Source organism: Tachyglossus aculeatus, chromosome 22 (assembly GCF_015852505.1).
Source record: "Tachyglossus aculeatus isolate mTacAcu1 chromosome 22, mTacAcu1.pri, whole genome shotgun sequence".
NCBI lineage: Eukaryota > Metazoa > Chordata > Mammalia > Monotremata > Tachyglossidae > Tachyglossus > Tachyglossus aculeatus.
The window spans coordinates 34474872-34486748 of record NC_052087.1 but is presented as its reverse complement, the minus strand read 5'-3'; the positions used below and the strand labels follow the sequence as shown (position 1 = coordinate 34486748).

At 44.9% G+C, this 11877-nt stretch overlaps 1 protein-coding gene across 3 annotated transcripts in view; it reads right to left on the bottom strand.

Annotated features, from left to right (window-relative positions):
- Positions 1-1682: 1682 nt before the first annotated feature.
- The window catches only part of STX3 (syntaxin 3), a 75382-nt gene continuing 65187 nt past the window's right edge, over positions 1683-11877 (bottom strand). For 2 of the 3 annotated variants that reach the window (XM_038764212.1, XM_038764213.1), the window contains exons 10-11: positions 4490-4593; positions 1698-1849 (exon numbers count right to left, since the gene is read on the bottom strand). In XM_038764212.1, the coding sequence (XP_038620140.1) occupies positions 4516-4593 (78 nt within the window). In that variant the 3' untranslated portion in view covers positions 1698-1849; positions 4490-4515. Of the gene's footprint in view, positions 1850-4489; positions 4594-11877 lie in introns of all 3 variants that reach the window. The other variant, XM_038764209.1, reaches the window with a different exon arrangement.

Sequence of the window (11877 nt, the reverse complement as noted above, 5' to 3'; positions counted from 1 at the left end):
TGCGAGCCCCCCCGTGGGACAGCCTGATCACCTTGTATCCCCCAGCACTTAGAACAGTGCTTCGTACACAGTAAGTGCTTAACAAATACCATCATTATTATCACCTTGTATCCCACAGTGCTTCATACTTCGCTTAACAAATACCATCATTATTGTTATTATAAAGCGCCGTAATCCTCACCCTCTGGGTGACTTCAAAAGAAAACCGGCTCACGAGAGGGCGGGCCATCTAACCGACAGTTAACAGAGCTTCTAGAGACTGGGGTAGGAGGTCTGAAAATAAAGGCATTCCCAATGGAGAGTTGTTCCAAGTAGATGCTCGTGGATTCACTTGAAATGGTTTTATTTGTTAAAAAGTTCCTCGTGTGACATGGTCTTTTTGGTACCGCAGAATCCCTACAGCCACAGAAGAAGCGGGGCTGGTTTAGAGACCTCCCCCAGCCCCCAACTCAGGCTCTCTTTGCACCTCATGTCGAGGATCTTGGTGGGCTTCTGGGACAAGGAACCCCACACGATATCAGATATTTGGGCTGATGGGGAAGCAGGAACAGTCAGGCCACCAGGCTCCCCCACGCCAGCTCCTCACTAGTGCATTGAGAGAAGCACTCGCCATTACCCACTCCCGGCCCCCCGCTTCGGCAGAGAGCCGTCAGCAGGGAGAGAAAAGCACAGTCGAAGGAAACGATAGGGTTTTTTAAAGATGTGGCTCAGATTCCTACAAACACAAGAAGGGAAGCCAGGAAAGGAATATAAACTGACACTTGCTCTTAACTTGTGGGGAACAAGCAGGGATAGGAGCCAATTATTTACTTCCCTTTCAATACATGTGTTTTGCCACACAGACTGGAGCATCAATACTTCTGAACATGAGGGAGGCAACATTCCCTCAGAGCAGTGACAGCATCTCACTTTCTCAGGTTGCGGCTATCTGCCGGGGATTTGTTATACGCCCCAACCTTCTAAGGGAAACCCATTAACAGTGACCCAAAGGGGAGGGAAAAAATAATAATAATGGCATTAAGCGCTTACTATGTGCAAAGCACTGTTCTAAATGGGACCAAGTCCTCCATTTGGGGTAACGAACAGCCAAAAGGGGATTTGATTCCACGCTTCTCAAAAAGGTTGGCTTCCACTGATCCAGGATGGGGGCAGATTAAAGGAACCTGTAAAGAGTAGCAAATTCCCTGCATCGTTTGGGGCAGGTAGGCTGATGGAGATTTTTTTAGAGCTCGAGCTGAGGCAAATGACTTCCCAACCTCATTTTTTCCAGACTCCCTCTTCCTTTACAGCTGTCGGTCATCCTGTTCCGATTACACCCCTCCCTCCACTCACTGCCCAACCTGACTTGTTGGCATCCATCTGCCTCTAGCTCCCTTTATGGGCTCCCACGTGCCTCTGCTCTCTTTTCTACCCCCTGGATCTTTGGTCCCCCTTCCCCTCAGCTCCCTTCTGCTTCACCTTGATTCACTCGTTTCACTCTTTCCCCTCTTCCCCTCCCCACAGCACTTACAATTCTATTTATATTGATGCCCGTTTCCTTGTTCTGATGTCTGTCTCCCCCCACCCCCAAGACTGTAAACCCGTTGCGGGCAGGGAATGTCTTTATTATTGTATTGTACTTTCCAAGCGCTTAGTACAGTGCTGTGCACACAGTGAGCGCTCAGTAAATATCATTGAGTGAATGAATGAATGGTCCAGAAAGGAGCGAGCTGAAAGTTGGAGGACTCCCTGGCAGCGTCCAGGTTCACAAACGGACTTCCCAAGGAAAAGAGGTAATGATGAGGAGAGATCCGCCGGAGCCGAGTGGTGTCATAAGGAGGAGGAGCAGTGATGCCAATTGAAGTGCCACCTGGGAAGAGGAGAAAAAAGAAACGATACAATCAAAGGGGTGGAATCGGGCACGATGAGGTATCTTTGCAGAGGTTCTTTCTTCACCTTAAAACATGACTGAACTCATCCCCAACAATAGACACCTACCCTGTCCACAATGAGCTTACAGTCTAGGAGGGGGACAGATGTTAATATTAATAAATTAGATCTGGGCATAAGTGCTGTGGAATTGGATGGGGGGATGAAGAGAAGCAGTGTGGCTCTGGAAAGAGTCCAGGCTTGGGAGTCAGAGGTCATGGGTTCTAATCCCTGCTCCTCCATATGTCTCCTGTGTGACCCTGGGCAAGTCACTTAACTTCTCTGAGCCTCAGTTATCTCATCTGTAAAATGGGGATTACGACAGCCCCATGTGAGACAACATGATCACCTTGTATCCCCTCCCCCAGTGCTTAGAACAGTGCTTTGCACATAGCGCTTAACAAAATGCCATCATTATCATCGTTATTATTATGAATAAAGGGAGAAAGGGCAATGCAGAAGGGAGTGGGAGGAGAGGAATGGAGGGCTGAGTCAGGGAAGGCCTCTTGGAAGAGATCATGGGGGCATTGGAGTCTTGAGTTACCATTCTTGGCTCCAAGGCAGCCCCAAGGCCCCCAGTAGGGACCGCCTGACTATATTTCAGGGGTTCTTGTTTTTGTTTTTCCCTTCATTCAGCCCTGCTTCAACCACCAGGAAGGCCAGCGGCAAAATTATTCCCCAGAGTACACATAATAATGATGGCATTTGTTAAGTGCTTACTATGTTCCAAGCACTGTTCTAAGCACTGGGGGGGATACAAGGTGATCAGGTTGTCCCACGTGGGGCTCACAGTCTTAATCCCCATTTTCCAGATGAGGTAACAGGCTCAGAGAAGCAGTTTAGCTCAGTGGAAAGAGCCCGGGCTTTGGCGTCAGGTCATGGGTTTGAATCCCTGCTCTGCCACTTATCAGCTGTGTGACTTTGGTCAAGTCACTTAACTTCTCTGTGCCTCAGTTCCCTCACCTGTGCAATGGGGATTAAGACTGCGAGCCCCCCGTGGGACAACCTGATCACCTCGTAACCTCCCCAGCGCTTAGAACAGTGCTTTGCACACAGTAAGCGCTTAATAAATGCCATCATTATTATTATTGTTGTGACTTGCCCAAGGTCACACAGCAGACACGTGGCAGAGCAGGGATTCAAACCCATGGCCTGTGACTCCCAAGCCCACCCTTTTTCCACTGAGCCACGCTGCTTCTAGTACCCTTCTGGTAGGCCTGAGAAAAATGGGAAAAAGAAAATCTCAAGGGAAAAAGAGGACTTGTCTGCACAAGTTTGCCAACCCTTCCATGCTGAACCATGACCCAAAATTCGCCCCGGTTCGCCTTGAGCTTATCCCCAACTCCTGCTTGCCACTAACAAGTAACCCCTAGTGCCATTCGGACAGGCCACGAACGTGACACATTTTTCAATCCGTCGTTGGGTGTGCTTGGGCAGACATCATCTGTCCCGACCTGTAACTCATTTTCACGTTTGTCTTCCTCTCTGGCGTGAAAGATTGAGGATAGGGATTGTTTTGTGTACTCTACCAAACCCTTAGTACAGTGCTGTGCACAGAGAAAGCACTGACTCTTGCAGGATTATCTCCACCTTATACGTGAACAAGGTTCTTCACAGAACTCCGTTGGATTCATTCATTCATTCAACGATATTTATTGAGCGCTTACCGCGTGCAGAGCACTGTACTGAGCGCTTGGAAAGTACAATACAATAATAAAGACATTCCCTGCCAGCAACGGGTTTACAGCCTTGGGGTGTACACTTCGGGCAGGTTAGCGATTATAAATCAGCCAGTGGTATTTATCGACTGATCTAGCGGAGGCGCTTGGGAGAATACAGTCCAACAGAGTAGAGACGTGCCCTGCCCACAGTGAGCTTACAGTCTATAGCGGGAGACAGTCAAAATGTCAGATGTGTATGTAAATGTCCTGGGGCGGAGGGTGAGGTGACTAGCAAGTGCTTAAAGGGTAAAGTGATCAAATCAATAAACCAAAGATACATCTCTTCTTCGGAGGATTTCAAACCGAAATGAAGGACAGTAGATTCTTGCTACCGTGTGGGTTTCAGGGAAATGATCTCTATCCTAGCTGAGGAAAATAAGGACAGTGGAGATTCTGAATAATAATAATAATAATGGCATTTATTAAGCGCTTACTATGTGCAAGGCACTGTTCTAAGCGCTGGGGAGGTTACAAGGTGATCAGATTGTCCCACGGGGGGCTCACAGTCTTCATCCCCATTTTACAGGTGAGGTAACTGAGGCCCAGAGAAGTGAAGTAACTTGCCCAAAGTCACCCAGCTGACAATTGGCGGAGCCGGGATTTGAACCCATGACCTCTGACTCCAAAGCCCGGGCTCTTTCCACTGAGCCACGCTGCTTCTCGTCTGCTCTTTAATACTCTTCAAGACAGCTGAAGTGGGGTGGGTGACTTTTTTTTTTTCCTACGATGAGCTTTCTTTGTCGATTAGCTATAGAGGGTTGATTTCCAATCCCTTCCAGTTCAAGGGTAGACAGTCCAAATCACAGCTGGCTAACAGTAGCTCAGGGTCGCTCACTCTCGCCTTCCCACATAAAACTCACCCGAGGCAGGTGAACCCGGTGGGCCTTCAGGAAAAAATGCTTCCAATGGTGGAGGCCAGGATGACGACAAGAATAACACAGCAGATCAAGATCATGATCTTCTTCTGCTCGTCCCGACAGCAAAAGAAAGCACATACAAGAGATGCAATACCACCACACCGGGTGAATTCCACAGATGCAGGGTGGGGAAGAAAGGGATCTCTCTGGTCAAGAAGGAGGCGGGATAGAAAGGAGGGCAATATAAGGCTGACTTCTGAAATCACAGGGATTCCTTCCTTTGTGGGAGCTTCAAAATTCATTCCTGAACTCGACACGCGGACCATCTGGAGAAACCCAACCCCTAAATGTGGCGGAGAGAATAGCACTTTAAATATCCAAATTGACACAACCAGAAAGTCCAGAGGAACAACTCCAAACCAATGAGAGACTTCCAATTTCCACTTAGCCCTCAAAACACTCTTTTTCTCTTTCCAATAAAAAAAATTGAGAATATTCTTGACATATATAGGGGTAGCACTAATATTTATTCATTCATTCAATCGTATTTATTGAGCGCTTACTGTGAGCAAAGCACTGTACTAAGCGCTTGGGAAGTACAAGTTGGCAACATATAGAGACGGTCCCTACCCAACCGTGGGCTCACAGTCTAGAAGGGGGAGACAGAGAACAACACAAAACATAGTAACAAAATAAAATAGAATAAATATGTACAAATAAAATAGAGTAATAAATGCATACAAACATATCCTTCCTCTCCCCCTCGTCCCCCTCTCCATCCCCCCGTCTTACCTCCTTCCCTTCCCCACGGCACCTGTATATATGTTTGTACATATTTATTACTCTATTTATTTATTTATTTTACTTGTACATATCTATTCTATTTATTTTATTTTGTTAATATGTTTGGTTTTGTTCTCTATCTCCCCCTTCTAGACTGTGAGCCCACTGTTGGGTAGGGACTGTCTCTATATGTTGCCAACTTGGACTTCCCAAGTGCTTAGTACAGTGCTCTGCACACAGTAAGCGCTCAATAAATACGATTGATTGATTGAATGATATATAGGTGCTGTGGGGAGGGGAAGGAGGTAAGGCAGGGGGGATGGAGGGGGTGGATAATTTCCAGTAACCATGGAATACATCCCCCCAAAATGCAGAAATTTATGCAAATATAAGCAGGCAATAAAAAGTCACAATATCCACCATCCAACTGTAACACTGTTGTAAACACTAATTCACCAAGTTAACCAACATCCAGTGGGGTTGGGACTACATCAGCGGTATCATCAGTGATATCTACTGAGCGCTCACTGTGTGCAGAGCACTGTACTAAGTGCTTGGGGGAGTATAATATAACATGAGATGAATCCATTTGCCTTGAAGTAGCTACTGCCGATCACGAGACAAGAACCAGTCTCAGATGGTCTCAGAGCTTCAGCCATCTCATGGTTTCCAATCAATCATTCATTCAATTGTATTTATTGAGCGCTTACTGTGTGCAGAGCACTGTACTAAGCGCTTGGGAAGTCCAAGTTGGCAACATATAGAGACAGTCCCCACCCAACAGTGGGCTCACAGTCTAAAAGGGGGAAACAGAGAACAAAACCAAACATACTAACAAAATAAATAGAATAGATATGCACAAGTAAAATAGAGTAATAAATATGTACAAACATATATACATATATACAGTTTCCAGGACCTTGGTAATGTAATTTCCTTAGTTGATTCAGGAAAGGACACCTCTGGCTCCTAAGATAGCCTGCCCATCACAGGCCAGAAATGATTCAATGATTCATGATTCAATGATTCATAATTCAATGATTCTTCTATCTATCAATCAATCAATTGTATTTATTGAGTGCTTACTGTGTGCAGAGCACTGTACTAAGCGCTTGGGAAGTCCAAGTTGGCAACATATAGAGACAGTCCCTATCCAACAGTGGGCTCACAGTCTAGAAGCCCTTTCCTCTCCATCCAAACCGCTACCCTGCTAATTCAAGCTCTCATCCTATCCCGTCTGGACTACTGCACTAGCCTTCTCTCTGATCTCCCATCCTCGTGTCTCTCTCCACTTCAATCCATACTTCATGCTGCTGCCCGGATTATCTTTGTCCAGAAACGCTCTGGACATATCACTCCCCTCCTCAAAAACCTCCAATGGCTACCAATCAATCTGCGCATCAGGCAGAAACTCCTCACCCTGGGCTTCAAGGCTCTCCATCACCTCGCCCCCTCCTACCTCACCTCCCTTCTCTCCTTCTACTGCCCAGCCCGCACCCTCCGCTCCTCCACCACTAATCTCCTCACTGTACCTCGCTCTCGCCTGTCCCGCCATCGACCCCCGGCCCACGTCATCCCCCGGGCCTGGAATGCCCTCCCTCTGCCCATCCGCCAAGCTAGCTCTCTTCCTTCCTTCAAGGCCCTGCTGAGAGCTCACCTCCTCCAGGAGGCCTTCCCAGACTGAGCCCCTTCTTTCCTCTCCCCCTCGTCCCCCTCTCCATCCCCCCGCCTTACCGCCTTCCCCTCCCCACAGCACCTGTATATATGTATATATGGTTGTACATATTTATTACTCTGTTTATTTATTTATTTATTTATTTTACTTGTACATTTCTATCCTACTTATTTTATTTTGTTGGTATGTTTGGTTCTGTTCTCTGTCTCCCCCTTTTAGACTGTGAGCCCACTATCGGGTAGGGACTGTCTCTATGTGATGCCAATTTGTACTTCCCAAGCGCTTAGTACAGTGCTCTGCACATAGTAAGCGCTCAATAAATACGATTGATTGATTGATTGATTGATTGATAGAAGGGGGAGACAGAGAACAAAACCAAACATATTAACAAAATAAAATAAAAAGAATAGATATGTACAGGTAAAATAAATAGAGTAATAAATCTGTACAGACATATATACATATATACAGGTGCTGTGGGGAAGGGGAGGAGGTAAGACGGGGGGGATGGAGAGGGGGAGGAGGGGTAGACTGTGAGCCCACTGTTGGGTAGGGACTGTCTCTATATGTTGCCACCTTGTACTTCCCAAGTGCTTAGTACAGTGCTCTGCACACAGTAAGCGCTCAATAAATACGATTGATGATAATAGAATAATTGAGGCTTGCTCACACTGTTACCTCACTATGATCGGCTCTCTGGGGTTAAAGTCTTCACCGAGTGGCTTACTCATCTTTCACATCCCGGATACCCACAGCACCTGGGTCAGACAACCTACAATACAATTAAGCTTTACCTGATTGAAAACCGTCTCTATTCTAATTGCAGAGTACCTGCCCCTATGCTCAGTACATTGCTCAGCCCATAAGAAGTGCTCATTATTATCATTCATTCATTCAACCATATTTATTGAGTGCTTACTGTGTGCAGAGCACTGGATGAAGCACTTGGAAAGTACTTTCTCTACCTGCCCCCAAATCATTTTTTTTTAAGTTATGGTTAGTTCTGAATCCTTCAAAAGAAAAAAAGAAATCCAAGAAATTGTATGTTTTAAGGTTTCTTCCTGTTCATTCATTCAATCATATTTATTGAGTGCTTACTATGTGCAGAGCACTGTACTAAGCGCTTGGGAAGTACAAGTTGGCAACATATTTGTACTTCCCAAGCGCTTAGTACAGTGCTCTGCACACAGTAGGCACTCAATAAATACGATTGAATGAATGAATGAATGAACATACAGAGACAGTCCCTACCCAACAGCGGGCTCACCGTCTAGAAGGGGGAGACAGACAACAAAACAAAACATATTAACAAAATAAAATAAATAGAATAAATAGGTATTGTACGTATTCCTAAATATGTATTCCTGTGTGTCTTCTCTGTAAAAGTGAATTTGTCAACTTACAAATCCATTCGATCCCAGGCTTTTTGCTGGTTTAATGTGTTTGTGTGATGATGTATCAGGATCTTCACTGTTTTTACTTGTACATATTTACTATTCTATTTTGTTAATGATGTGATGACGTATCAGGATCTTCACTGCTTTTACTTGGACATATTTACTATTCTATTTATTTTGTTAATGATGTGCATTTATCTTTAATTCTATTTCTTCTGACGACTTGACCCCTTGTCCATATGTTTTGTTTTGTTGTCTGTCTCCCCCTTCTAGACGGTGAGCCTGTTGTTGGGTAGGGACCGTCTCTATATGATGCCGACTTGTACTTCCCAAGCGTTTAGTACAGTGCTCTGCACACAGTAAACGCTCAATAAATACGATTGAATGAATGAATGCTTTTACAATCTGACATATATATTGATTCTATTGATAATTGAAAGGGGCAGTAAAATTTAAATGAGCAAATATTAAATGGAGTATGAATTTATCTATTTATTTATAGTAATGTTCGTCTCCCCCTCTAGACTGTGAACTTGTTGTGGGCAGGGAATGGGTTTGATGTTATAGTGTACTCTCCCAAGTGCTTAGTACAGTGCTCTGCACACAGTAAGCGCTCAATAAATACGATTGAATGAATGAATTTCCCTTCTTGCTCTGTAAATAAGCTGAAATTTCCTCGACTCATTGGTATATATGTCATTTTTGCTTATCTCTAGAGTGGACTCATTCTTCTTGCACCAATGTGGAGTTCAAGATTTGGTTATTAACCTTTGGCTTGACACTGGAGTAATATGAAGTGTCTCTTTTACCATTTGTGGCATTTTTTTATCATCATCATCAATCGTATTTATTGAGCGCTTGCTGTGTGCAGAGCACTGTACTAAGCGCTTGGGAAGTACAAATTGGCAACATATAGGGACAGTCCCTACCCAACAGTGGGCTCACAGTCACAGTCTCCTTTATGACAAAGGAGAGTCATTTCCTGAAGAAACATTTATCATGCAGCTGCTGTTACCTGTGAATAAGAAAAGCTAAAAGAAGGGGGTAATTTTTGAAAAACCTGATTTTACCCACAGTAAACCCCAGTCATTCTCCCCAAATTAACCCGAAAAATCCCTCTTGTCAATATCGTGAGTCTCATCTATAAGATCCAGTTCCCTCCTAAAGGCTCCATCCATTCCTAATCTTAATGGGCAACATATCCAGAACCTTTGATCTCTGCTCACTCCCTTTAAATCCTCTCTAGGGATAAACACAGGAATTCCAGCTTTTGTCCAAGTTATCTTACACAGGCAACCCAGATCACACACCCAAAACCTCAGTCTGTTTTCCTAAGGAGTGTGGTCAGGTCTCTATATGTTGCCAACTTGTACTTCCCAAGCGCTTAGTGCAGTGCTCTGCACACAGTAAGCGCTCAATAAATACGATTGATTGATTGATTTAGTGAGGAAAACCAGAACTTCTGAAGCACGGCTCATTCCGAGATTTGGAGCTGTTCCATAATTTCCCAACTAACCAGACCACTCCTCAGCTGGGGGCAATCCTATCAATTCCCAGTCTGCAGCATGGTTGGGCTCATATTGAACACCAAGTTTGGGAAATGATGGGATTTCATTTCATTTGGTTGTCTAGCCTTTGGAATCTAAAGCGACAGGGCTGTGCACCCAGTAAGTGCTCAATAAATACCATTAATCGTGTGACCATTTGGAGGGGAAGAATTCAGGTTCTTCGAGACAGTGAGAACATTTATAGAGACGCTGGCCTAATCAATCATATTTACTGAGCGCTTATTGAGCACTGTACTAAGCACTTGGGAGAGTACAATACAACAAGAGTTGGAAGATATGTTCCCTGGGAAAGTACAATACAACAAGAGTTAGAAGATATGTTCCCTGCCCACAAGGAGTTACACTCTAGAGGAAAGATAATCAGGTCAGACACATCCCTGCCCCACACGGAGCTCACAATCAAAGTAGGAGGGATAACAGGTGTCGAATTCCCCTTTTACAGATGAGGAAACTAAGGCCCTGGGGCAGGGCTGGGATTCAGATCTCTGACTCATAGGCCTGTGCTCTTTCCACAATCAATAAATTGAGAAATTTATTTCTCAATCAATAAATGTGAGCCCGTTGTTGGGTAGGGACCGTCTCTATATGTTGCCAACTTGTACTTCCCAAGCACTTAGTACAGTGGTCTGCATACAATAAGCGCTCAATAAATACGATTGAATGAATTGAGTGCTTATTGCGTGCACTACACTGTACTAAACTCTTGGGAAAATACCACAGAGTTGGTAGAAACAATCCCTGTCCCCACGCAGCTTACACTTTAAGGGGGAAGAGACATTAAAATAGATTATTATTCCTCTCTCTCCCTTCCTCTCCCCCTCGTCCCCCTCTCCATCCCCCCCATCTTACCTCCTTCCCTTCCCCACAGCACCTGTATATATGTATATACATTTGTACATATTTATTACTCTATTTATTTTACTTGTACATATCTATTCTATTTATTTTATTTTGTTAGTATGTTTGGTTTTGTTCTCTGTCTCCCCCTTTTAGACTGTGAGCCCACTGTTGGGTAGGGACTGTCTCTGTATGTTGCCAATTTGTACTTCCCAAGCGCTAAGTACAGTGCTCTGCACATAGTAATAGCTCAATAAATACGATTGATTGATTGATTGATTGATTAGGGGTAGAGGAATTAGTACAGCGTAAGAAGAGTGACAGAAGTATTGTGGGGCTGGGGTAAGTAGCCAAGTGGATAGTCGGCAGAAAGGGGAGAGCTCCTCGACTTTGGAGCAGAGACTTATCTCTTCCCCCCGAAACAGATCAATCAATCAATCAATCAATTGTATTTATTGAGCGCTTACTGTGTGCAGAGAACTGTACTAAGCGCTTGGCAAGTACAAGCTGGCAACATATAGAGACAGTCCCTACCCAACAGTGGGCTCACAGTCTAGAAGATCATGGGCAGGAGGAGTCAGAAGACCCATGTCCCAATCCCGGCTCTGTCCCTTGCCTGCTTATGTGACCTTGGGCAAGTCACTTAACTTCTCTGTGCTTCAGTTCTCTCATCGGAAAAATGGGGATTTTTTTTTGGTTTGTTTGCTTACGGTATTTGTTAAGTACGTACTATGTCCCAGGCACTGTATCTACATTAGGTTGGACACAGTCCGTGTCCCACATGGGGTTCCCAGCTTTAACTCCCATTTTACAGATGAGGTAACCGAGGCCCAGAGAAGTTGAGTGACTTGCCCCAGGTCACAGGGCAGACTCGTGGCAGAGCTGGGATTAGAATCCAGGTCCTCTGATTCCCAGACTCACGCTCTTTCCACTAGGCCATGCTACTTAATAATAATAATGATGATGGCATTTATTAAGCGCTTACTATATGCAAAGCACTGTTCTAAGCGCTGGGGAGGTTATAAGGTAATCAGGTTGTCCCACAGGGGGCTCACAGTCTTAATCCCCATTTTACAGATGAGGTAACTGAGGCCCAGAGAAGTGAAGTGACTTGCCCAAAGTCACCCAGCT